This window comes from Anthonomus grandis, chromosome 22 (assembly GCF_022605725.1).
Source record: "Anthonomus grandis grandis chromosome 22, icAntGran1.3, whole genome shotgun sequence".
Lineage (NCBI taxonomy): Eukaryota > Metazoa > Arthropoda > Insecta > Coleoptera > Curculionidae > Anthonomus > Anthonomus grandis.
In genome coordinates, this window is record NC_065567.1 from 28188734 (window position 1) to 28214947 (window position 26214).

The 26214-nt window shown below is 32.6% G+C and overlaps 2 protein-coding genes across 4 annotated transcripts in view; one reads left to right on the plus strand and one right to left on the minus strand.

Moving 5' to 3' along the window:
* The window catches only part of LOC126748282 (sodium- and chloride-dependent glycine transporter 1-like), a 38794-nt gene extending 25338 nt beyond the window's left edge, over positions 1-13456 (minus strand). Inside the window, exons 1-3 of the mRNA XM_050457401.1 lie at positions 13314-13456; positions 8989-9403; positions 8735-8933 (exon numbers count right to left, since the gene is read on the minus strand). Coding sequence (XP_050313358.1) covers positions 8735-8933; positions 8989-9403; positions 13314-13322 — 623 coding nt within the window. The 5' untranslated portion in view covers positions 13323-13456. The remainder of the gene's footprint in view (positions 1-8734; positions 8934-8988; positions 9404-13313) is intronic.
* Positions 1-26214, plus strand: part of LOC126748280 (small conductance calcium-activated potassium channel protein) — a 102970-nt gene that overhangs the window by 51852 nt on the left and 24904 nt on the right. For all 3 annotated transcript variants that reach the window (XM_050457398.1, XM_050457399.1, XM_050457400.1), the window contains 2 exons: positions 17579-17863; positions 19512-19737. In XM_050457398.1, coding sequence (XP_050313355.1) covers positions 17634-17863; positions 19512-19737 — 456 coding nt within the window. In that variant the 5' untranslated portion in view covers positions 17579-17633. The remainder of the gene's footprint in view (positions 1-17578; positions 17864-19511; positions 19738-26214) is intronic.

Consider the following 26214-nt stretch of genomic DNA (forward strand, 5'->3'; position numbering starts at 1 on the left):
TCCCGGCGTTCTGCACCTATCATCCGAGCTACTTCTGTTTCCAAGTGTTCTTTGGCCAAATTGAAATTATGTTCTGATGAAAAAACGTGCATACATACGTACGGTGGTCTGCACTTGATGCTGTATAAATAGTATACAGGGTGTCATTGAAATGGTGTAAAAAAATTCGGGGGGTGATAGTACTCCTAAAAATTTTAAAAAAAGTTCCTATAACTATAGGGCGGAAAATGCATATTAAGGGAGTTAGGGGCACTGAAAGGGTAAATTTAAAAAACGGTTTTTTGAAATTGTAGGCTTAAAAAATGAGATAAAATTTCGAAAAAAAATCCTCTGCCATAAATTTTGACCCAAAATCAAATAGTGATACTGAAAAATAATTTGGAAAATCGGAAAGGGTAGTTTTTGCAAGGGTAGGAGGTTAATTCGTGAATAACTTTTTTTAGGTTATTTTTTTCGCAACGTGGGTTCATTTTTTAAAAACTACATACTTTTTCCTACAAAAAAGGTACTCTTGTTGCACATCGCCCAGAACGATGGTTTTCGAGAAAATTGAAGGCAAAAAGTTTGCTCTGATAGGTTGCTAACTGGTTAAACAACATAAACCTATGAAAGTTATGGGGTTTCAAAAGTAAACACGTAGTTATTAAATAATTAATTGAAAAATCTAAATTTTATGATTTTTAAAACATCTTATTGCTTTAAAAAACGAAATAAACCAATTACCAAAATTCCTTATTAAAATAATGCATTTCTTAATTCATTCATAGTAAATGTTCAAAGTGACCACCATTCATTTCAATGCAGACATCTGCTCTTCTTCTCCATGATCTGCGTACCCTGTGGAATATCCCTGGGGTTGTACGAATTTGATTGGAACAGTCGATAATGCGTTGACGTAGTTGCTCTTCAGTATTAATCGGCACTGAGTAAACCAAAGTTTTCAAGTGGCCCCAGAAGTAGAAATCTAATGGATTAAGATCTGGTGATCTTGCTGGCCAAGCTTGTGGACTACCACGTCCTATCCAACGCCTCTCAAAAACTTGGTTTAAATGATTCCTCACCGCTAGCGAAAAATGAGCTGGTGCACCATCATGCATGAAATACGTGATCTGCCTCTGTGCTATGGGAACTTCCTCCAAAAGTGCTGGTAGATCATGTATTAGAAAACTACAAAATTACGTGTAAACTTGTCAACTCGCGCACGTTGAGTTTGAGAATAGGGGATTGGGTCCGCGTATTGAATATTTGGTACTCGCGGTGTAAACTAGGCTAATGAATCAAATAAGTATGCATTTAATAAGGAATTTTGGTAATTGGTTTATTTCGTTTTTTTAAAGCAATACGATGTTTTAAAAATCATGAAATTTAGATTTTTCAATTAATTAAGCCTACAATTTCAAAAAACCGTTTTTTAAATTTACCCTTTCAGTGCCCCTAACTCCCTTAATATGCATTTTCCACCCTATAGTTATAGGAACTTTTTTTAAAATTTTTAGGAGTACTATCACCCCCCGAATTTTTTTACACCATTTCAATGACACCCTGTAGAGTATAGGTATTAGGTAGTAATAATTTTTGAATTCGGTATTCGTTACTTTGGGTATCAATGAGTAACGAGTACTCCTGTATCGAATAGTTACTTTTTCAACATCTCAACGCAGTTATACACTTGCGTGCATAGAAATCGGCCCACTGTAAACTTTTGACTTTAAATACAGGGTGTCCCGAAATTACATTGCAATATTTTTTTTTATTTGTCTAAAAATAAGACAAAAAGTCTATATACAGTATGGTTCAAAAGTGCATCGTTTTTAAGTTTTATGAATCATGTTAAAGATGGTTTTTTGTTAATATATCCGGAACGCCTAGTTGTAATATTTTGAAATTTTCAACATTCACTATTGGATTTATTAAAAACTGATATTGCCAAAATGTATACGGGGTCGTGTAAAATAAGTGGTCAACACTTTACAGTGTTTCCTATTTGTTTTTTGTCGGTAAATAAACCGCTCAAAGAAAACTTCCACTGGCAACAAGTATCGAACTTTCTTAAAACAGTAAATAATACCAGTTATCTGTAGACTAATAGAGTTTGGAAACTAGTTAATAAACTCCCCAATAGAAAGCACACCCGCAGGGGCTACAAATCAGTAAAATGTCGAAAACACTATTTTCGAGCCGTACATCATTATTTTACCGGAGTACGCCGGCAAATAGCCTCAAAATTGAGAACAGTCTCTCGCTTACGGACACGTAGAACGAAATGAAATACCTGGAAAAGTTTATTTTACAAATTACTGAGGGGAGTTTGGTTTGACCTTCCTCGGGACCGGGGGGTTTTTAACATTCCATTAAGAATTGAATCTTCTTGCGGCCTGTTGGGATGCATCCCCGATTCCCGAATTAAACGTTGATAAATTATTTGCCAAAAACTTGGATTAGATACTGTATGTCTAACGAAGCAACACACGATAGTTAATTAAACGTTTATTTTTGGTACAAGAGAGAGTACCTATAATGTAAATATCGGATAAAATGTCCGCGTGATATACGTTAAGGTTATATGAGAACAGTATAGATACGAAAACTATAGATTGTTTTATTAACTATAGTATTCTCAAAAAGCATTTTTTTCAGGTAATTATTTTCTGCAAAAAATACATTTTCATTAATCTTATCCGTAGCCCCCCACCCACCCCACATAACTTACCAGTGAGAAGTTGTATTAAAAAATCATTGTTTTTCAAAATAATACGCATGAATAACAGCTGGTTTTGTCGTTAATGTCCAATCTAATAACACAGTTTGTTTATTTAAATTTGATATAATTATATATATGTATATTATTAAATATTTAATACAAAAACAGTGCTATTAGATTGGATATTATGGACGAAAAACAGTGATTTTCCAAAAGAATTTCTTACTGGGCTAATGTTTGGGGTGGGTGGGGGGGTAAGGGTTGTGTTATCGAAAAACAATGCTTTTGCAGAAAATATGTATTCAATATTTCATTTGATAACACTGTTTATTTAAATTTAATATAATTTTATAAGGGTTTTTCACGTTTTCACGAGAAAAGTATAGATACAAAATCTATAGATTGTTTTATCAACTATAATTTTCTTAAAAAGCATTTTTTTTCATGTAATTATTTTTTGCAAAAAAATAGATTTTCATTAATCTTATCCTTAGCCCCCCACCCACCCCAAAAATTTGCCCAGTAAGAATTTTTTTTGAAAAATCGTTGTTTTTCGTCGATAATATCTAATCTAATATTACTGTTTTTGTATTAAATATTTGTTAATATACATATATAATTATACCAAATTTAAAAAAATAAACTGTGTTATTAAATTGGATATTAATGACGAAATCAGCTATTATTCATGCGTATTATTTTGAAAAACAATGATTTTTTAATATAATTTCTCACTGGTAAGTTATGTGGGGTGGGTGGGGGGCTACGGACAAGATTAATGAAAATCTATTTTTTTGCAAAGCAGAAAATAATTACCTGAAAAAAATGCTTTTTGAGAATACTATACTTAATAAAACAATCTATAGTTTTTGTATCTATACTGTTCTCATACAGGGTGTTCATTTGAAAACTTCCCACCCCGGATATATCGAAAACCACTGTTTAAAAAAAAAACGCCGAAATATGTAAAAAGGTTTGTCAAGGGTGACAACTTTCTAATCTAATATTACTTCACCCCCTTTCACCCTCTGCCCCCCAGGGTCATCCCTTTAAAAATTTTAAATGCCAAGGGGTATCGAGTTTTAAAAGGTCTTTCGAAGTCTTTTATTTTGACGTTTGATTTTTTTAAATCGGTCGATTCCTTTTCGAGAAAATTAGAAAAATCTTTGTTTATCTTAATTTGTTCAGATATAAGTGTTCAAAATGTTGCCCGTTTTTGGCCAAACAATGATATAGGCGATGTGCAAATTCCTGACGGACATTTTCAAAAACATGGTGGGATATCATGGCAGCTGTCGATGATGCGTTGACGAAGTTCATCCAAACTTTCAGGTTTGGGAGTTTGCGTCTAGCCATTGCTGAACGGGAAGAACATAGTGACGAGGAGCGCCGTCTTGCTGGAAATATATTTTAGCCTCATCAAGTACAGTGGTGGCCAAAAGTATTGAAACTTTAAACTTTTTCAAAAAATTTAGAAAATATCGCAATGCGAAAACTCTCAAAGATATAAATAAACAGCTTATCAGCAAATAAAGAAATTTCAATGGAGCTAAAGCAAATGAATGTTGTTTATTAGTTTTGATGAAAGAGGAGTTATTTCTCTGTGGCCAAATGTATGGAAACCTTTAATAAAATCATAATAATTGTTTACTACAAGCTGTTTAACGGTACGATTTTATTTGAGTGAAGACAGGCATCATGCCTAAGTGTAAATACTTATCTAGTGATTTAAAAAGTAAAATAGTTGAACTATACCAAGCACTGTTTCAAAAATAATTAAAAAATTTGAAGAGAGAGGAAATGTTTCGGTAGCCCACAAGCAAAGAAGACCAAGAAAGTTGTCCAAAAGGGCTATGAAGGTATTGAAAAGAATATCGATGAACGACCCAAAGAAAACTTCTATAGATATTTCTGGAGAAATGAGTGAAATGGGGTGAGAAGAAGGCTAAATGAAGTGGGGCTTTTTGGAAGAGTTGCTGTAAAGAAACCACTAATATCAAAGAAAAAGGAAAGGATCGCTTGAAATTTGCACGAGATCATCCTAACTGGTCTCATCCAAATTGGAATATTGTATTGTTTAGTGACGAAAGTAAATTTCAATTATTTGGGAGTGACGGGAGACGTTATGTCCGGCAATCAAAAGGTACAAGGTACAGCTACAAATACCAAATGCCTACGGTAAAACATGGTGGTGGAAGCGTAATGGTGTGGGGTTGTTTCTCCCGATTAGGTTTTTTGATTTTTCTAGATAAAAAAGTTTATCAAAATAAAGTATTAGATTTTATTTCATGTAGCAAAAATTTTGAGGGGTTAATTAAAGATCCTGATCCGGCATATACTACCAATCTGAAAAAACTATTAATTTCTGAAAACAACACCTTTCAAGAATTAATGGAAAATAAACCTAATAATTCCCATGAATTCAAATACTACTTTATTATATGGTACTAAATTAATTTTTTTAGATCTAACAATTAATAGGATGAGTAAGAGCTTACAATACTCCATATATAGAAAACCAACACAAACCGATAGATAATGTCATTACTGCAAAATCGAATCATTTCTTTGGGCATAAACTGGCAGTTTTTCACGCATTAATTCATAGACTCTTTACGATCCCTCTTTCACCTTTGGAATTCTTAAAAGAACAGAACACTATCTATCAGAGTACAATTAACAATGGATACAAAAAGTCTTTAATAGATAATTTGATTAAAAAAAAAGTTTTGGCCTCCTGGTTAAAATTGATGGAATAATGGACCATTTTCTATACAAAGGCATATTGGAGAACAACATGTTGCCTTATGCTGACGAGGAAATGCCATTGAGATGGTTGTTTCAGCAAGACAACGACCCTAAACACAAGTCCCAATTTATGAAAAACTGGTTAAATGAACGGAGCATTGCTTTAATGGATTGGCCTTCACAGTCCCCAGATCTGAATCCCATACAGAATTTATGGGATCATTTGGACAGGAAGATTCGAAACCATTCGATTTGAAACAAGGCTCAACTGTGGGAAATATTGCAAACTGAGTGGGCTGCCATTTCCAGTGAAGACTTGTCGATTCTATGCCACGAAGATGTAGAGAAGTAATAAATTCGGAGGGATATGCCACAAAATATTAGCAGATTTTGATTTAGATGTAATTTATATAAATAACTTTTTTTAGTTTCCAAACTTTTGGACAAGAAAATATTTATTTTATTTCATTTCCTTTTTATAATATGTTTAATTTCAAATTAATATGTTAAGTTAGGTAATATATTATATATACCTTATCACAATATGAGTAACTTTATTATAGTTCCTGGTTTCTTAAAAAAAATACAAATTAAAAATTTTTCATACTTTTGGCCACCACTGTATAGGGTTTCCATCATCATCGATTTGGTTTTCAATGGATTCAATGATAAGCGGATTGATTGTATGTTCCAACATATCCAGATAAATGTTTCCATTTAAATTGCCATTAATAAATAATGGCCCAATCACTTTATTTCCTAAAATACCTGCCCATACATTAATTTTTTGAGGGTACTAGGTATGCCCTTCTACAAATGCATGAGGATTTTCATTGCACATGCTTATTAACAAATCCATTTAGATAAAATGTGCATTTATCGCTGAAGCAGATATTCTTTACATGAATAGTATTATCACTAATCGCTTTAGTCATTTTTTCACAAAACTCAACTCACCTATCGAAATCGTCTTCGGTTAACTCTTCCAAAATTTTTATTTTGAATAGATGAATAGATGAAGTTTGATAACTGTGTGAACAGAGTCTAATGAAATACCAGTGGCAGCAACAATTTTGCGTAATGAAGTACTAGGATTTATTCCAAAATGACCGAAAACTTTAACTTGAGCGGCTTCATCCAAAATTCGCCGATGATCACGTTTTTTATTTGCAACAGATCCAGTCTCAGTAAACTTAGTAACAAGGTCTTCTCCGGATGTCTGGCGTTAAACGTGACGGCACATTGATTTTGGGCATCATAAATTAGAATAATTTCCACTCTTTTCACTAGTGTGTAATAGGCTTGAGCTAAGTCGTGAATTTGAATTCACAGATATAACTGTTAACGCGATTTTCTATTCACTGTGAATATAACCTGTGAACGTGAATTCACGATTGAGCGCCGGTTGGCGAGTTTGCTTATCGTGTAGTTTAATATCATGGCAATGAATTCGCATAACAATAAGAAAAGTATTACTATTCTGTGTTTATTGTGTTAAGGATAGTTCCTACCCAGATACAATTATTAAGGGTATATTTAAGGTACAAATATTAAAAGTAAATAAAAATTGGAGACAATATCATTGACAATAACAACAATGATTCATTGTTTTCACATTTGGAAAAATATATATTTTTATAGACATTTTTAAAAGTAATATCACGATGTCCCAATAAGAAATAATTGTCTTTAAAAGTTTAAAATAATGATAAAAACAAACATATTTTAATATTCGCAGAAATAGATAAATGAAAATATTCTATCATAATAAAAATCCAGTAAAAAAAACTAAATAAGCATGCCAATATAAAATATAATACATGTACAATAAAAATAATTTATAAAAAATAATTCATAAAACGATTAATTTATAAAACGATGGGAGTGAGATAGTCTGTTTAACGATGGCCAATCGCTGATGAATGAATTACTTCTTTCGGTTAATTTCAACGCGCATTCGTTTGTCTGTATGTGAACGCGCCTTTCTCATTCACATTTTGACATGTCACAGTTTATTTGCAAGTTGTCATTAAGTCGTGAATGTGAGCTCAACCCTAGTGTGTAAACCATTTTGGAAGTAAAATCTTCAATTCAACAAATAAATTACTTTCACTATTCCAAGACTGTCACAAATGTAATTGACGGCAAAATTAATTCTTTAAGCAGGTATAACAATAAATACAGTTTGCCCAGGATATCTGTGTTGATAAAAAGAATGCGGAAAAAAATTCAGGTTGTTATTTAGTTTTTTCCACGTCTAATCTTCGGAATTGCTGTTTATGTTGGTTTTCGATAAATCCGTGGTGGGAAGTTTTCAAATAAACACCCTGTATATAATTATATTAAATTTAAATAAACAAACTGTGTTATTAAATTGGATATTAATGACGAAACCAGCTGTTATTCATGCGTATTATTTCGAAAAACAATGATTTTTGAGTACAATTTCTGACTGGTAAGCTATGTGGGGTAAACTATAGCTATAGCTATAAGCAAAAACTATAGATTGTTTTATTAACTATAGTATTCTGAAAAAGCATTTTTTTTAGGTAATTATTTTCTGCAAAAAAATTGATTTTCATTAATCTTATCCGTAGCCCCCCACCCACCCCACATAACTTACCAGTGAGAAATTGTATTCAAAAATCATTGTTTTTCAAAATAATACGCATGGATAACAGCTGTTTTCGTCGTTATTATCTAATCTAATAGCACAGTTTATTTATTTAAATTTGGTATAATTATATATGTCTATTAATAAATATTTAATACAAAAACAGTGATATTAGATTGGATATTATGGACGAAAAACGGTGATTTTTCAAAAAAATTTCTTACTGAGCAAACATTTGAGGTGGGTGGGGGGGGTAAGGGCTGTGTTAATGAAAAACAATGCTTTTGCACGAAATATGTGTTCTATATTTAATTTAATAACACTATTTATTTAAATTTGACATAATTTTATATACAAATATTTAGTATAAAAACAGCGTTAATTGCATTGGATAATATGGACGAAAAACAGTAATTTTTCAGAAGAATTTCATTAAATATTTGAGGGGTAGTAATTGAGTTTAAAAACGAGATACCTATGTACATCTCGTGTCAATTTTTTTAAATGCCGAAATTTTCTCCCTTTTGTAAACAGAATCATACATAATATACGTTAAATATTTCTTGACCATATATGGTTGATGAATATACCAAAAATAGTTGAATAAATATATATTTAAGGATAATAATGATATTGCTTGGGTCTAGTCATTTATCATTTAACCAACGTACCTGTAGTACTCTGAAGTGGCCAGAGTGCGAGTAATTACAGAATTTATTGAGTAATCTCCGGTTTCATTAAAGCAAAAAGTCCTGTTTCTAGCCCCATCGAAGTTGTTGTTAATACAAAGTGTTTCTGTTAGCATACAGCCTTGCTGATAATAAGTTTCGTTTAAAGAGCAAAGATTTTCAGCCGAAGCACTATAGCAACCTGGAAATTAATTAAAAAACTCATTAACTCACTTACCCTGAACCTCAAAACTTACCAGGACTATTAAAATGATGATCGCAGCTTCCGTATCCCAAGTTAGTAGTAAATGAGGCAAAAAAGTAAAAAATCGTCCATGAAACGATCACCATGTAGTACACGGTTATAAAGAAAATAACACAAAGGCAGCAGTAACCTAATCCAGAAAAAATCGGAGCGATGTGCTTGAACACCATATCAGGCCCCAATCCAGAGTATTGTCCTATAATGAGTTCCAGGAAAAAAATGGGAGTTCCCATAAGGGCGAGCATAATGAAATATGCCAAAAGGAAGGCCCCGCCCCCGTTCATGTAACATAAATATGGAAACCTCCATATGTTTCCAAGGCCTATGGCATAGTTTAGGCAAGAGAAGACGAACTCTAACGGGCTGCTCCAGGTTGATCTGGAGATCTCTTCCGCTTCCGGCTTATCCTGGAATATATAATTTAATTAAACATACTGGTCCTTCTCGAGTAAAGATCTGACTTTTACGAGGTAAAAATCATAAAAATGAAATGTCTATTTAAGGCACCGCCAGGCGAAGTGGGACAGCAATCGATAAACTTTAATTTAACTTCTTATTATAAAGTTGAAGCCCTTCGAGGGGTTGTTTTTCGTCAAAATATAATTAGAGTTTTAATTGGAACGACAATAAAGGTTGTAACTGCATTAGGGACCTTGTATCGCGTAGCGGTTGTTATTTTTTTAAACAAAGCAGGAAACTGTGTAATGACTTGAGGGGGTGAGTTTGATTCCCTTTGGTGTCGTTTTTTTTTTTTTTGGTTTCTTTTGTAAAGGTTGAAAAATGAGATTTGGGGTAGGTTTTACATTCAATTGGGATCGATTTGGATAAATTGAGGACTTTTTTGGGGTTAAAAGAGGAAGGTGATAAATCCTTTAAAAGGGACTCATTTATTAAGGTTTATTTGTGGGGCAAGTGAGGGGTCAATAAAGAAATATAGGGGTTAATACAGTAATTAAATGGATTTGTTTTTCCTTTATAACTTATGGAAAGAAAGAGTTGTTTTTTGACCTCAAAAATCTCTAATTTTCCTTCTAAAATTTAGGGATTTATTAAGCCCGTATTTCCACCCTCTCTGGTTATCACAGGATTTCCCCTCGACGTTTTTAAATTTTAATAAGAATGTTGCTTCACGTCGGCAAGCGCTTGATAACCTTTGATCTACGTAAGCTAGAATCCTAAATAATAAAGTGTTTGATTAATTTTCCGGAAAGAACAGATAGAATGTGATAGAAGTGCCCAAAAATACAATTTTTAAATGTCCAAAGTTTAATTAAATTTCTTAGTACCGACGGTTTTGTTGTAAAAATTGTACTAAAACCACCTTATTTATGAAATATAAATGCTTATGGGTTAAATGCAAACATTATGATAATGGCAAGAATAGCGTGGTGATACCAGGCCTCTGGCTAGGCATCAGGCGATTTTAGTACAATTTTTTAAATAGTACAAAGTTGTATTAATATCTTGTACCACTTTCCACCCAATTTTATATTAAAAAAATTGTACTAAAGAGCTTTTATGCGTGGCCAGAGGCCTCGCATCACTAGGCAACTTTTAATGTGTTGCAATTTAAATGCAAACATTGTGATTATGGTAAGAAATTGGTGCAAAGCGCTTTTATTACCATTTTTTTAAATAACCAAAGTTCAATGAATATTCTTGACAATTAATCCCCCAAAGTTTTCTTCTTAAAATCCACCTTATGCGTGATCAGAGGCCTCGCATCACTAAGAAATTTTAAATTTGTTTCAATTTAAATGCAAGCATTGAAATTATGAAAAAAAGTTGGTGCAAGGCGCTCTTAATACAATTTTTGAAATGACCAAAGTTCAATAATGTACTCAAAATTATCTTTTAAAAATTGTACTAAAATCACTTTATATGTAACCAGAAGTATGGCATCACTACTTATAGATTCTCAATTTGAAACCATATTCTTCAATTTTTCTTCGTTACTCCTAAAAACCATTATCAATATTTTTAAAATTAAATAATTTTTGCTTTACATCAGCATAATGTAAATTAAAAAAAAAAATAGATCCTCTTAGACATTAATTACACCACTATTAATTAACAAAATTTACCTCCAATATTTTTAGTACAATTGTTAAGTTTAATGAATTTTCTTATCAAATTATCACCCATGTTTTTCTTTTAAAAATTGTACTAATACTCCCTTATACATGAAATACACACGCTTATGGTTTAAATGCAAACATTGTGGTTATGTGAAAAAATTGATGTAAAAGAGTTTAAGTGCAATTTTTAAAATGTCCAAAGGTCAACAACGTCCTGACTCAAAATTGTCTTTTGAAAATTGTACTAAAATCACTTTATACAGGGTGAGTTTTTTAAAGTGTTACAATGCGATATGTCAAAAACGGCTGCAAATTTTTTTTTGACATTTTGGTGACATTTCAAGTATACCGGGGGGCACTTTTTGTGATATTTTTGACATTTGTCCCTTCACCCCCCTAAGAGGGGGGGAGGGTCACTTCCTTATTTTAAATGGAATGACGTGTTTTTTATTCTTAAATACGAATCTACATAAAATATGAAGTCTGTTTACAAAAATTTTTTAAAATTGCCCTGCTGGTTACGGAATTATGATCAAAAATGTTTTGATTAAATTTAAAAATAATTCGAATATTCTACTACAATAAAAACAAATTATATTACTAGCCATTACTTTGTCTTTTATAAATCCCCATAAAAAAAAGTCAAGGGGGGTCAAATCTGGCGAACGAGCAGGCCAGTTGACAGGACCACCTCGACCAATCCACCTGTTTTCAAAAATCTCATTTAAATAAGTACGGGCCTGTATGACATAATGGGGTGGGGCTCCGTCCTGCTGAAACCATACGTTAGGATTTAAATTTTCGTTTAGTAGACGAGGTAACTGATTTCTTAAAAATTTGTGAAAAAATGCGAACCAATAACTCTATCCTCGAAAATACCACACCATACGTTCATAGACCAGGGATGTTGATTTGGTACAGTTCTCATCCAGTGAGGATTATTTGCTGCCCAGTAATGCATGTTGTGCCTGTTTACCTTTTAGAAAAACAAACAACCAAAACTTGAATATGTTCTAATTTAAATAAGTTAAATCTTACCTGCCCGCAATTATTAAAAGAAGCCTCATCAGAAAAAATAACGTTTCTCAAAAAATGGTTATTTTCACGCATTTTTGTTGAAATCCATGTGCAAAAATTAATGCGATTCTCAAAATCATGTCCGTAAAGCTCTTGATGAAGTGTAATGTGGTAAGGATGAAACTTGTACCGGTGCAGAATTGTTATAATTGATGATTGACTAATTCCAGCATCTAAAGCAAGCCGCCTGGTACTGATTTGAGGATCAATAGCTACTGCTCCTAATACAGCAACTGCCTTATTTTCATCTGTTTGCGTTTTAATCCGATTTCGTCGTTTACTTTTTAGACTACCAGTCATATGACTTCTGGTCTCCAGTCTCTTAAAGGCCATATGAGATTTTGGAATATCCGGAAACCTCTCGGCCCACACTACTGCAGCCTCCCTATAATTTTTTCTGCACTCCCCCAAAATTAACAACATATCTACTTCTACACTGAAATTCGCTTCCATTTTTTTCTTTTTAAACACAATACTTGTTAATAACACGTCTAAATTTTTATGTGACACTGCTTGTTATGTTGCCATGGAAATCCTACTGTTACTAGGATTTTCATTTCCATCCATACTAGTAAAATAAACCGTAGGATTTCCATGGCAACCGGCTGTTATTATGGTAAAATATTCGAATTATTTTTAAATTTAATCAAAACATTTTTGATCATAATTCCGTAACCAGCAAAGCAATTTTAAAAATTTTTTGTAAACGGCTTCATATTTTATGTAGATTCGTATTTAAGAATAAAAAAACACGTCATTCCATTTAAAATAAGGAAGTGACCCTCCCCCCTCTTAGTGGGGTGAAGGGACAAATGTCAAAAATATCACAAAAAGTGCCCCCCGGTACACTTGAAATGTCACCAAAATGTCAAAAAAAAATTGCAGCCGTTTTTGACATATCGCATTGTAACACTTTAAAAAACTCACCCTGTATATAACCAAAAGCCTGGCATTACTTAAAAATGCCTATACTTTCTCCATGTAAATCCCTAATCATACATTTTCTTTATTATTACTTTTCAAAAACCCTTATAACTACCCTCAATCATTCTAAAATAAAATAATTCTTGCTTTACATAAGCAAATGATTGATCCACGTAAGTTAAAAGAAAATAGGCCCCCTAAAACCTTAAATACACCACTATTAATTAATAATACTTACCTCCGACATAGTAACCACGTTCACAAATAAAAATATCAGTTTTTGTCAATGGCTTAGTTACTAAAAATGTTTAATTTACTTAATCCGGCTTAATGTATCAGATAAAAGCGATATTATCAGAATTAAATGACCATAAATTTAATTTTAATTGTTTTTTCACACTATTGTGTTATAAATGTAAAAAAAATTCTACTAGACTAGTAAGCCACTATTCTGCAAGTAACATGTTAATCCGCAGTGAAACAGTAATATCCATTATAGGCAATATTGGACCTAATTCGTGTTAAGCCAAGCTCTTTGTTCTAGCCTTGACTATTATAATTCTAACCCCTAAACATTTTAGGGATATAAATTGCTTCATTAAACAGCATAATACCCTGGAGAGCCCTCATCTCAAGTACACGTCTGTAATATAGTTGCTGGAGGCAAAAGGTTAATAAAGCCACTGATGAAAAAGTATAGCGAGCGATCTTATCATATTTAAAAAATCCGTTTTTAGGAGAATGACCTTATCAGTGTATAATGCCGCTCATAAAGGCGGCGCATGCTTCCTGACGAAAGTGAGTCACCACGCATACTTATAAGTCGTCTCTTGGGTGATTCTCCATAACATAAATCCGTGCTAACTAAATCTTGTAGGTAATGGAACTGTTCCAAAATAAATTAAATGTGTAATTGATTCAGGAGACAAAGGCGCGCTAAAAGGGATAAAAGGGATTAGCCGGAAGTAGTAAAATAACAGTAATGGGTTTAATTTGTAAAGGAATTATCTAATATTAACGGTTGGTTTAATCCCCTAATCGGAAACACCAATAAAACTCGCTCTATATACATATGTGTGTGAGCATTTTAACATAGAGGCTTTATCATGTCAAAACGAAATTTTGATAACTATCGTATTAAAGGATGATCGATCATTTTAACAGACAGCGTAATTTGTTATAGATTATTATTGTCGATTAAATCAATTTTTTGAACAGTCAAGAAATATCACTTATGGGTAAGGAGGGTTGTGGGGGTGACATCAATTTGAATAACCCGACCTTCCCTAAGCAATAGGTTTAGCCCCCCCTCTGTGACACTAAAACGTTATTTACATGCGATTGCATAGATAGTGGGCGATTTATTAAAAGGGCACATAAACATAGTTCTTGGCAAGCTTACTCGGGTATTTATAACCAAACTAGGTTTGTAAGGTTTGATGTATTTGGCGCCTAAATATGTAGCAGGTTTGTGTAGTATTTCCCATAAGAAAAACGAAGAATTTTGGATAATTGTAATGAAATTACACGTCTTGTCTAAAATTATTCTTATTAAGTAATAAAAACACTATTTCAGAAGGTTTAGGGGATATCAGATGTGGAAAACAGTATCTTAGACATAATAATCCACTTGTGAGTTAGAAATCTTTTACGGTCGTAATGAAAAGCAGTGATTTAAATTACGTAATAAAAAGCTTTGCGAATCCTAGTCTTGTTCAACTACTGTGATTATCGTATTAGGAAGATACAAAATACGTCTTATATTTAAACGAAAGTATGACCATAATTCTTGGATTATTAGGGAGTTAAACTGGTTGGATATTTTCATTTAGAGAATTTTCTATTTAAAGTTTAACGAAACAGGAGGAGTTTTAAAAATAAATTTGTTATTCGTGCAAAAAACTTTATTTAAATTTTAAATTACTTCTAGGATCTTCCTTAACATTGAATAAAATTTAACTCAAATGCCTTTAAGCATAAATATTTTATTACAGTTTCTGTGATTGACATCTCAGTATAATAAGACTCGTAAGATTGTTATAGGTTCACTGGCCTATAAGTCATGTTTTATTAAACTAATTAACTTAAGTATGATCTTTAGTGAATTCGGTGACTTTCATTAATGTCTCTGTGAAATTTCATTGATCTCCATAGAATAATAAATTTTTTATTGAAGTTTTTGTTGGTAGCGTTCCGGTATAGCAAAACTAAAAAAATTGTTTTGAGTTCACTAGCCTATAACTCGCGTTTTCTTACACTGATTTACTTGATTATGGTTTTAAATAAAAACTGGGACCTTCCTTAACTAGTCTATAAAATTTAATTAAAATCCCTTTAATAATTAATTTTTTATTCAAGTTTTTGTAGGTAGTATTCCTTTATAGCAAATCTAGAAAAATTGTTTTGAGTTCACGGGCCTATAGCTCACGTTTAATTCAACTGATTTACCTGATTATGATCTTTAATGAATACTGGAACTTTCCTTAACTAGTCTATGAAATTTCATTCAAATCCCTTTAATAATTAATTTTTTATTCAAGTTCTTGTAGATAGCGTCCCGGTATAGCAAACTAAGAAAAATTATTTTAGGTTCACTGGCCTATAAATTGCGTTTTAATGAACCGATTTGCTACATTTAGGTATTAAATTAATTCTAGAATCTTTTGTAAGATTTAGTTGAAATTTCATTCAAATTGCATTATTAGGAGATATTTTATTCAAGTTCCTATAATCGACGATCCAGTATACTAAAATTCGTAAAGTTGTTTTAGGTTCACTGGCATATAAGTCGTATTTCAATAATCTGATTTATATGAATACTGGGATTTTTTTTAGCGTGTCTGTGAATATTCATTTAACTCCCTTCAATAATTGATTTTTTATTCAAACTTTTGTAGGTAGCGTCCCTGTATAGCAAAACTATAAAAATTGTTCAGGTTTACTGGCCTATAACTCGCGTTTTAATAAACCGATTTACTTTATTTAAATTTTAAATTACTTCTAGGACCTTCCTTAACATTGAATAAAATTTAACTCAAATGCCTTTAAGCATAAATATTTTATTACAGTTTCTGTAATTGACATCTCAGTATAATAAGACTCGTAAGATTGTTATAGGTTCACTGGCCTATAAGTCATGTTTTATTAAACTAATTGACTTAATTATGATCTTTAGTGAATTCTGTGACTCTCATTAACGTCTCTGTGCAATTTCATTGATCTCCATAGAATAATAAATTTTTTATTGAAGTTTTACGCACTTCTTTACAACATTTATTTTCGCGGTTTACTTCAGATATGATAATAATGCCTTAACATCACACAGTAATGTTCCAAAGATCATTTAGTCATAATGCCATGAAACTCTATAACTCTTTATTATAGCAAATAGTAGAAATTGATAATGAAACTAAAATTAAATACAATTTTAAAAGATACTTGCTAAATAATGACTATAGCCATTAATAGTATAATTTCTTTTTACTTATAATTCTTTTTTTATTTAAGTTTAGGTTTATCTGAATGAACGAGTTTCGAGTAGACTGCCCCTTGTTGTTCAGAACTTGGGAAATTGAATTTATTGTATCTTTATAAATTGACATAATCAAATAAAAACGTACTATTAATATTAACAAGATAATTTAGGCAGTAGTATAAAATCCATGAAAAAATAAGATATTCATTTAGTATCACTAGCTTGTTTTCATCACCTGCAATATTTATTTAACACCAATTAGATTATTCTTAAAGAATCACCCATGGGCAAGAGATGACTTATGGGTATGCGCGGTGACGTAATTTGGTTGCGGAGCATGCGCCGCCTTTGTGAGCGGCAGTATAAATTCACAGGGTCATTCTCCTAAAAACGAACTTATTAAACACTAAACAAATATAATGTTTAAGTAAAAAAAATATGTGGAGAAATAATTCCTATATTTAGCATATTGCTAAGACCATTAAAAAAAATTATCAATATTTTTTTGTAAATAGCTTAACAATAGACACTTTTTTCCACTGACACCTAAGTAGTCTCAAGCAGTCTCGAGTATATCGTCGTCTTTATGTAACACCCTTGACACGATATAAGGGTGTTACACAAGAGCCTCAGGCGTGTTTCCCTATAAAAGGACACTTAATATTGATTAGTTCAATCCAACTCCAAATAAACCATTTAAATCACAGTATTCTGACCCTTTATGGGGACACGCGCTTCGACGTACGCATACATCGTAATAATGATGCCAACGGGGTTGTTTGACAAAGGATATCAAATTTACTGTTGGCAGCTTCGGATAATTAGGTCGACACAGTCACCCTTGAAAAATATTTCGGCTCAAAAAGGGCATCCTGTTAATATTGTTAAACGCCGATTAGAGCGTATAAAAGAGGGAAGAAGAGAGGCCTTTGACGTTGACTAATGTTGTTAACAGTTATACTGTTTTATTACTGAATTATTGTAAAAATATCTTTTTATCTAAAAAATGGGTTGTTTGGTTATTATAGGGTCGTAGAACTAAGCCCGCGGCTAACTACAGAATGAGTAGTCAGCTACTGCAGAATGAGTAGTCAGGATGAAAGAGCGAGTCTACTAGTGGGTCAGCAATCACTGACAAGCTCGTCACCTGCGAATTGCTCGAAACCAGTTTTAATGCGCCAGGAATGCACCACTTTTTTGGTTTCTTCGCAACATCCGCAACTATCGGTCTTCTCTGACAGCGAGGAGGACGGTTCTGTTTGTTTGGAAGAAAACAGCACCAGGTCGGTGCCTGATATCGAGTTACATTGCAGGTAAGGACGTTTAATAGTTTTAGTTTTACCGGATGTAGATGTCAATTAAAAGCATGTACTGCAAACGCCTTATTCGTGGTCAGAGGTCCTGCGTCACCAAGAAATTTCTGAACTAATCAAATTTAAATGCAAATATTGTGTTAAGTACAGGAACTGTATCACCATCTCCCTATCAGAGGTTGGATATCATAATTGTTATTCTTACTTTATCTTCCATTACTTTGAAATGTTTTATTGAACCATAGTAGTACAACCCTTACCCCACCACCCACCCCAACCATTTGCCCAGTAAGAAATTATTTTGAAAAATCACTGTTTTTGTATTAAATATTTATTAATATACATATATATAATTATATCAAATTTAAATAAACAAACTATATTATTTGATTAATGACAAAACCAGTTGTTATTCATGCGTATTATTTTAAAAAAACAATAATTTTTTTGAAACAATTTCTTACTGGTAAGTAGTGTGGGGTGGGTGGGGGGTGGTAAGGGTAGGGTTATTGAAAAACGTTTTTTTAGCAATAATTGCCTGAGAGAAAAATGCTTTTTAAGAAAATTATAGGTGCTAAAAAGTCTATAGTTTTTGTATCTATATTTTTCTCACATAACCTTAAGGTTTTCGAGTAAAACGTGATAAAACCTTATTTTATTTCTCGAAAACAACAAACTTTTACTAAATTTACTTCTTAAAGGCACGTTATATCCAATGGCAAGGGGTAAGAAAGGGTTTAGGAAAGGAATCCGAAGAATAGGAAAGGAATAGAACGACCACGTGTTGACTGGGTGAAGGATGACGCGGAAGTGGGAAATTTAGTTTTTTAAAATAAACGAATAATTATTGAAGAAATTTCAGGTTAGGAACATACAAAATCTTTTCAGACTCGCTGGATAGATTTTCAATCACCTGCTTTTTTCAGGTTTTTTAGCTTTTTTTTGTGTTTAATTCTTTTGAAATTAGAAATAAATTATTAAAATTTAAACTTAAGAGAATTTATGAGAAATAGTTCCGACATCATAGTAAGTTTTGTCAAAGCTTAAGGCATTAATTATCAGTGAGTGTGCCGAATATTTAACATTGTAAATAAGTTCTTGAGGACTTTTAAAGTTCAATAATCACAAATCTTTTATCGATAATGAATCGACGAACTTCTTCTCAAAGACTTACTGTAGGAGATAAAGATGTGCAGTATTAAGATGATAAGTGTGCTAGAGAAGAATAGACAGAGCGATTCTTCAACACTGGAAAGTGTCTCTTCAAAATTAAAATCCAAGTCCAAGTGCTCAATAGAACGTGCAGCATTTAAAAGATTGCGCATGCTCAGTCGGTTGTAAGCGAATTTTAATTGCATGTTGCATGCTCTATTGTCTTCAAAATTGAACATTTTCAACAAGATCAACATTTAACCATATGTGCAAACATTTGCTAAAAAAATCAAACAATTGGCCCAAGTCTATGACAAGGTATATTGTTAGCTTCAAACTTTTAATGCTAGATAAAATAAATGCAAAAATTGACTAGTGATACGAGGCCTCTGGTCATGCGCAAGTCCTTTTAAGTACAATTTTTAGACAGTACTATATTCTATTAACACATTGTACTATTTGCTGACAGGTCATGAAATATTTCTCTCATATCTAGATTAGACGTAAAAGGATGCAAGCAAAACATTCCAGCCCACCCTTCGCGCAATCGCAGTTCGTCGAACGCCTTCCAACTGGCGCCATACTCCTCGATGGCCACCAGGGGTATCCTGGAACGACGGACGTCCACCACTCCTGCTTCGACTTTAAAAATTGGACGTTCTGTATCCAGGGAGAGCGTCCGTTCGATCCACCACTGCACCTGTCCTTGTCTCAACGCGCCGGTAAGTACGCACGCGTTGTTTCGGTTTATTGCACGGCACCTGCGCCTGCGCCTTTTCCGGTTATACCGGTAAAATAAGTCATATTAAGTTCGTTGATCCAAGTAAGGATTGTTTATGATATTTTAATGGTTTTCTTTATTTGACAGGTAAGTGTTGTGCATGTTAGCGCTTCTATATATGTAGAAGGAAATTAGTGTTTTAGCTCACAAGCAATCTCATCCGCAGCATTTCACCCAATAAGGGAACTTATTTACTCGGACTTGTGGCGATATATAATTTAATGCAAAATCGATAAGTGTGGGATTTGAGGCGGTAAAAGAAGGGAAGTTTTCAGGGGACGAAGGGTTAAACCTTCGGAACCTTTTTATACATGCTGTTCGGAAGTTTCATTATCTTAGATCATAAAATATACTTAAGCACATGTACGGTTATTCACTTAAGGGTGAAAGCTTTCATTTACCACCCCCCTCTGCTCCACCCGTTCATGGGGGAAGCCAGTAATGCTTAAGTGGATGGTCAACTAAGGACACTGTAATCAGGCATTGTGTATTAATTAGTGATAAACGTAGATTTAGGGATTAACTATATATCCAAATAATTAGTTCCCTCCCCCCTTTCCTTCTAAATTTTAATTGTAAAATATCTCTGTTTCATCCCTTATATATGTATAGCACTTTTCCAGTTTATTTTAATTTCCCTTTTTAATTTTCTCTCTCTTCCAAGCACTATTCTGTATATCTATTTATCACTATTGCTGCACTATTTTGACACTCTTGCATTGTGGACCAATTCCGAGCAACGAATGTGGCTAAATTGTAAACGTTTTAGCCCCTTGAAGTTCCGATCGGGAAATTTGAATTTTCGCGAAAAACCATTTAAAGAAGTTTAGCGAATTGTTCAAATACTATTGTTGGATATAGAGAGAGATATTTGATCGGTTGCTGGAACTATTTATTAAGTCTTATTGCGGTAGATCTAAGGAATGTTCATTGGTGGAATAAATTATTTCGGATTTATTCCATGGTTAATATTCTCCTTGTTAGGCATCCGGTTAAATTGGTGGGGGTGTATGAAGTGGAGGTAAGCATTGATATAATCAAAGGCTTTATTAGGGAATTTTATTTTAAAAATGAGTATGACGTCAAAGGGGCTTGTGTAATAAAAAAAAATTACTTCGTTAATTGTGAGGTTAGGTGAAAATAAATATTTTTATTCAAAATTTCAAAGTTTGGGTTTAAATTTTTTATTTTAGCCAAATTGATATTAAAAAAAATATACAGAATTAGCATAATAATCTACTTATCATAAAATAAAATAATGACACTTAAAGTGTAAAAATATATTTTTACAAAAAGTGTGCCTCAAACAAGGATAGACTTTTCGTAAACATACTTTTTACGTAAATTTTGCACCAACATTTTTTTCCTAATTAAAAAAAACAGAGTTGATGACATTAAAAAACCGCCAATTTTTATCAGATTTAACCCAAATTTAATCCCTTAAAAACTGACTTAAATTGACATACTTAACTAACATTTTTTTCCCTGTTTTCCCGAGGTTAAATAAAATTTTCCTTATCAACAGAAACTCATCAAAATTTCCCTTAGATTTTCAAGTTCCATCCGAACTAGCGACCGTTTCAATTGCTGTCGTTTCCGAGGAGAAGTCCCTTAAAGACTTAATTAAAAGTTATTAAATTTGAACGCTTTTAGTTGCGAATTGTTCCATTAGTTCCTCTAAAAATATGTACGGAAGGTAATTCAAGGGGCCTTTTCATTATCTTACTCAGACTTGAACGTTTAAGTGTCGTAATTGAGATGGGGACTTATTAACTCTTTGACGCATTAAATTGCATCAAGAATCCCGAAAAAAGTGCCCTTCAATCGGGTGTTGAAATATAAAAATGCTCGTTTTTCTGTCTCCGCTCGTAAAGGTCTGGAATTGTAAATCGGAAACCTTTTGTATCGTAACAACCATTTATTTTCTGCTATGGATCCGATAATCTCAAGTCTCGTCCTGGAGCAATCTCGCCTCACGACATGTGAGGATATACGATATTTTACTGCATCCTGTTTCGTTTTTTTTTGTTCGTCCACGTTTATAATAAGCGAAGCAATGATTTGGATCAAATAATTTTAAAAGTGGTTAATTACTGACTTATTTTTAGGGCGACAAACTTCGATTATTTATTATCTGCTGTTACTTCTTCATGCACTATATATAGTCCATTTCCAAATTTTTGAGAGTACAACTATAGGCGAATCATGAGCAGCATTTATAAAAGAAAACAACTTATGATTTGGAGTTTAATTTATTACGGTTTATTGGAAAGCGAAGTGGTTGTGTCAATTTTATGACCCTTTTGTGTTTGAGATGGTACCGAGTTTGTCTAGGATTTGCCTTCTGTTGCTTACACAAAAACTCATTCTATATTTATTCCAAGAGGTTCTTTGCTCTCATTAAAATAGACTATAGGTGATGTGTAGAAGAAAAAAATTGGACTATTGCGCATACTTATACACTAGCCGTCATTAGAGCCGCCTGAGCATGCTTAATCGACTCACAACAGGACAAACCAATTGGGAAGAGATAGTTTTGGTTAGGTTTTTATTTTTGAGAATATTTACATAGGGCATAAGAACTATTTCAAATATGTTCATTATTTTTTTTCACAATGATAAAAGTTGAGACTAAAAACGTGATTCTAGGTTAAGGATTTGGGAAGATAAAACGGTCTTATTTGAAGCAGTTTTTTTTCTTTAACTGTCAACGTCAACAGTGTCAGTGTGTCATCATCACCATACTTCTTAGATAATGAACCTTCATAAGCGCCAATAGAACACTGTGCCATCGACTGAATGTTGCGCCTTCTGAATGTCGAGGAGTAGTACTGATCGGACGCGAAAATGGGTTTGTGATGTTATAATAGCGGGAAATTTAAAATCTGATTATGGTGCCAAATTTGAATTTTTTTTTCTAATGCGCTTAAATTAGTTCATAATGTGTGGTTCTTTAGGAAATTGCAGTAGGTAGATTGTAATAGTGTTTAATAAGTCTCCAAATCAAGCAAATTTCTCGGTTTATCACTTTTTTCTATTTGAATCATACATTTCCTACTAAATATATAGGTCTGGGTTTTAGAAATTAAACAAAAAATATTGATATATACACAAAATATATTACACAAAAATAATAGCTTAAAAGTTATATAATAAAAAATAACAGTTATATACGCTTGTTAAAACATTTACAAAATATCATTATTCATCCAGATTCCACAATGCATAAACTTACAACTTAATTTAGTTAGGAACTTTGTTATTTGAAGAGTAAAGTTTGTAAAGTAGAATTTATACAGTAATGTATTAAAAAAGTAATAAATTTACCAAGGAATTATCACCTACTTTATTTAATAGTAATTTCCATAACAAAAACTGTCAATAAATTATCAACGGAAGAGTCAATGCGTAAAGTTTTAAAGTCGAATTTATAAAGGGTGTTACGATAAGTAAATCAATAAAATCACCCAGAAATTACCCTGAATAATTATAATTCAAAATTAATCAATTGACTTACCTTAAGGAAAATTGATCGGAATTATATGACTATTGCCGTTCGAAGAATTACAATAATTACACTTGTAGTACCAATTTTTGGAACGGGAAAAATGTACAGCCTTACAACGTAATAACCAAAATTATAAACGGAAATTGGTAGTCTCAGATTATATGAAAACTGATTTTAAATGTCCTTCGTTTAATAAGGGAATGCCAATTTTACCAAGTAAAAATTACGATTTAGAAATTTTTTCCGACGCATCTCCAACCGCTTGGGGCGCGTTTTGCAAGGATCAATCAATAAATGGTTTTTGGAATTCCTTTGAAGCCTCACACCACATTAACTATTTAGAAATGGTTGACGCGTTAAAATCATTTGCCCAACATCTCTTTAATTGTTACATACTTCTTCGTGTTGACAATACAACGGCTGTATCCTGCATTAACCGCATGGGAAGTGTAAGAGTCAAAAAATTGAACAATATTGCCAGAGAGTTGTGGACATGGTGTGAAGACCGAAATATTTACATTTTTGCTTCCTATATAAATACTAAAGAAAATGTTTTTGCGGATAGGGCATCTTGGTTACAAAATATTGACACAGAATATTCTTTAAATTCTGAGGTTTTTTTTTTTTTTTTTTTTTTTTTTTTTTTTTTTTTTTTGGGTCGGTAGAGAAATTCTTTATGAACACTGGTTACGCGGCGCCGCCCCCAGTAGTGTGGGACTCAGTGTCGAGTCTTTTTCGTTTTATACCCACTAAAACTCCACCGCTGGGTGGTGCCTTGTGGCTCCCTATACTGCGGTCTGCTGAGAAGCAGTCCTATTGTGTACCATATGTTTAGTCCCACAGGTTCAATTCTGTAGCTTCAAGGAAGTCCAGGATTGTGCCTAGTGGTAGATTTCTTATACTTCTCTTCCTCCAGGAATGTTGCCCTGGTTTAATTCTGAGGTTCTCTCCATTATCTGTTCTAAGTTCGGAACACCAAGCATAGATCTATTTGCAACAAAATTAAATACGAAATGCAACCGCTATATTTCATGGAAACCTGATCCGAATTCCTTAACAGTGGATGCTTTTACCTTTCCATGGCAAAAAGATTTTTTTTATGCTTTTCCACCTTTTTGCCTAATTACTAAATGTTTAAGAAAAATAATTGATGAGAAAGCTCAAGGTTTTTTAGTAGTTCCTCGATGGAATTCTCAACCGTGGTACGCTCTATATCAAAGATTACTGTTAAATAAATCTTTAGTTTTTTAACCAAGTGAAACCTTATTAATTTCCCCTTTCAGGCAGAAACATCCTTTGTGGCGGATTTTGTCAGGCAGGCTTTCCTCCGTAGAGGAATTCCGCTATTAGGTATCTCACTTATCATATCTTCTCTGGCACCAAGTACATTTACTCAATACAATATTTATTATCGTAAGTGGTGGAGTTTTTGTATGTCACAATCAAAATCTCCATATAACTCATAATTCGTTAGACACATTGTTTTTATTTTTAACGGAACAATATAATACAGGAGCATCATACTCTATCTTAAATTCAAAATATTCCGCTTTATCTTTTGTTTTTTCATTGATAGATCTTCTTTAAACGGTTTTTAAAAGGAATATATAGACAGAAAGCTCCTCAACCTAAATATCAAATAACGTGGGACCCTTCTTTAGCTCTAGACTATTTAGCAAAAATATACCCTCTACCGGAGGTACCAATTGACCTGTAAACTAGTAACTTTACTTGCTTTAGTAACGGGACATAGAATACAGACATTGTCTAAAATTAGAATTAAAAATATTGCTAGAAATTAAAATTCCAGATTTAATAAAGACATCAAGTCGTAATAATTGTCAACCTTTGCTGGTTGTTCCATAATTTACTGAAAATCCTTTACTATGTTTAGCCTCAGTAATTGATGAATATATACAAAGAACACAGACTCATAGGTCTGACGAAGACGATTGGTTAATTTTAACTAATGCCAAGCATGTTCATCCAGCAACCACACAAAGCGACTTCGGCAGCCTATAGGGCTGGAGTTTCGATAGAAGTGATTAGGAAGGCCGCTGGATGGACCCAAAAAAGTAACACATCTAACACTGTCTATAATCGCCCTTTGAGTTCTGATTCTACATTATTTGCTAGAAGTATACTTAATAAAAGTATAAACGTGTAAAAAGATTTAAAAATAGGTTTTTTTGTATTAATATTATATTATTATAAAATTTGTTTATTATATATACTATATATATGTTCTTCTTTAATAAAATACATTATTCTAAATCTTTATTTTTCTATTTTTTGGTTATGTGATGTTATCCAGAACCTCTTACATTCTGACATCACGTCGATCTAGATCTTATTTCTCTTTAAACATCTACAAGTGTAATTATTGTAATTTGAGAACGGCAATACGAAATATAATTTAAAGATCAATTGACTTACCTTAGGGAACATTGATCGGAATTATATGAGTATTTGCCCTACCAGATCTAGATCTTGCTCTTTAAAAAATTGTAATGAGTAATGCCGAGTGATTGAGCGGCATCGGCAGGGAACCGGAGACCGAGGGACGGAGGGAATTTGCTTTAAAATTCGTGTTGCAAAGCTCAGAAAAAATTGGTACTACAAGTGTAATTTGAGAACGGCAATACGAAATATAATTGCGCTGTTATAATATAAATGAGGTATGAAATTACAATTTTCTTAAAAAAATTTAATTATCCATGATGTATGTATAATTTTCTGGTTGCATTAAATTACATTACCATTCTTATATTTCGAGCATTAATAAAATCATTTGCTCATGCCAGTTTTGCAAACGTCACAACTATTTATTTGTCTCTGTTTGTTTATCAAAATATTTATAAGAGTGTTTATACATTTTATCAATGTTTGCTCTTTTTTTACATCAATATT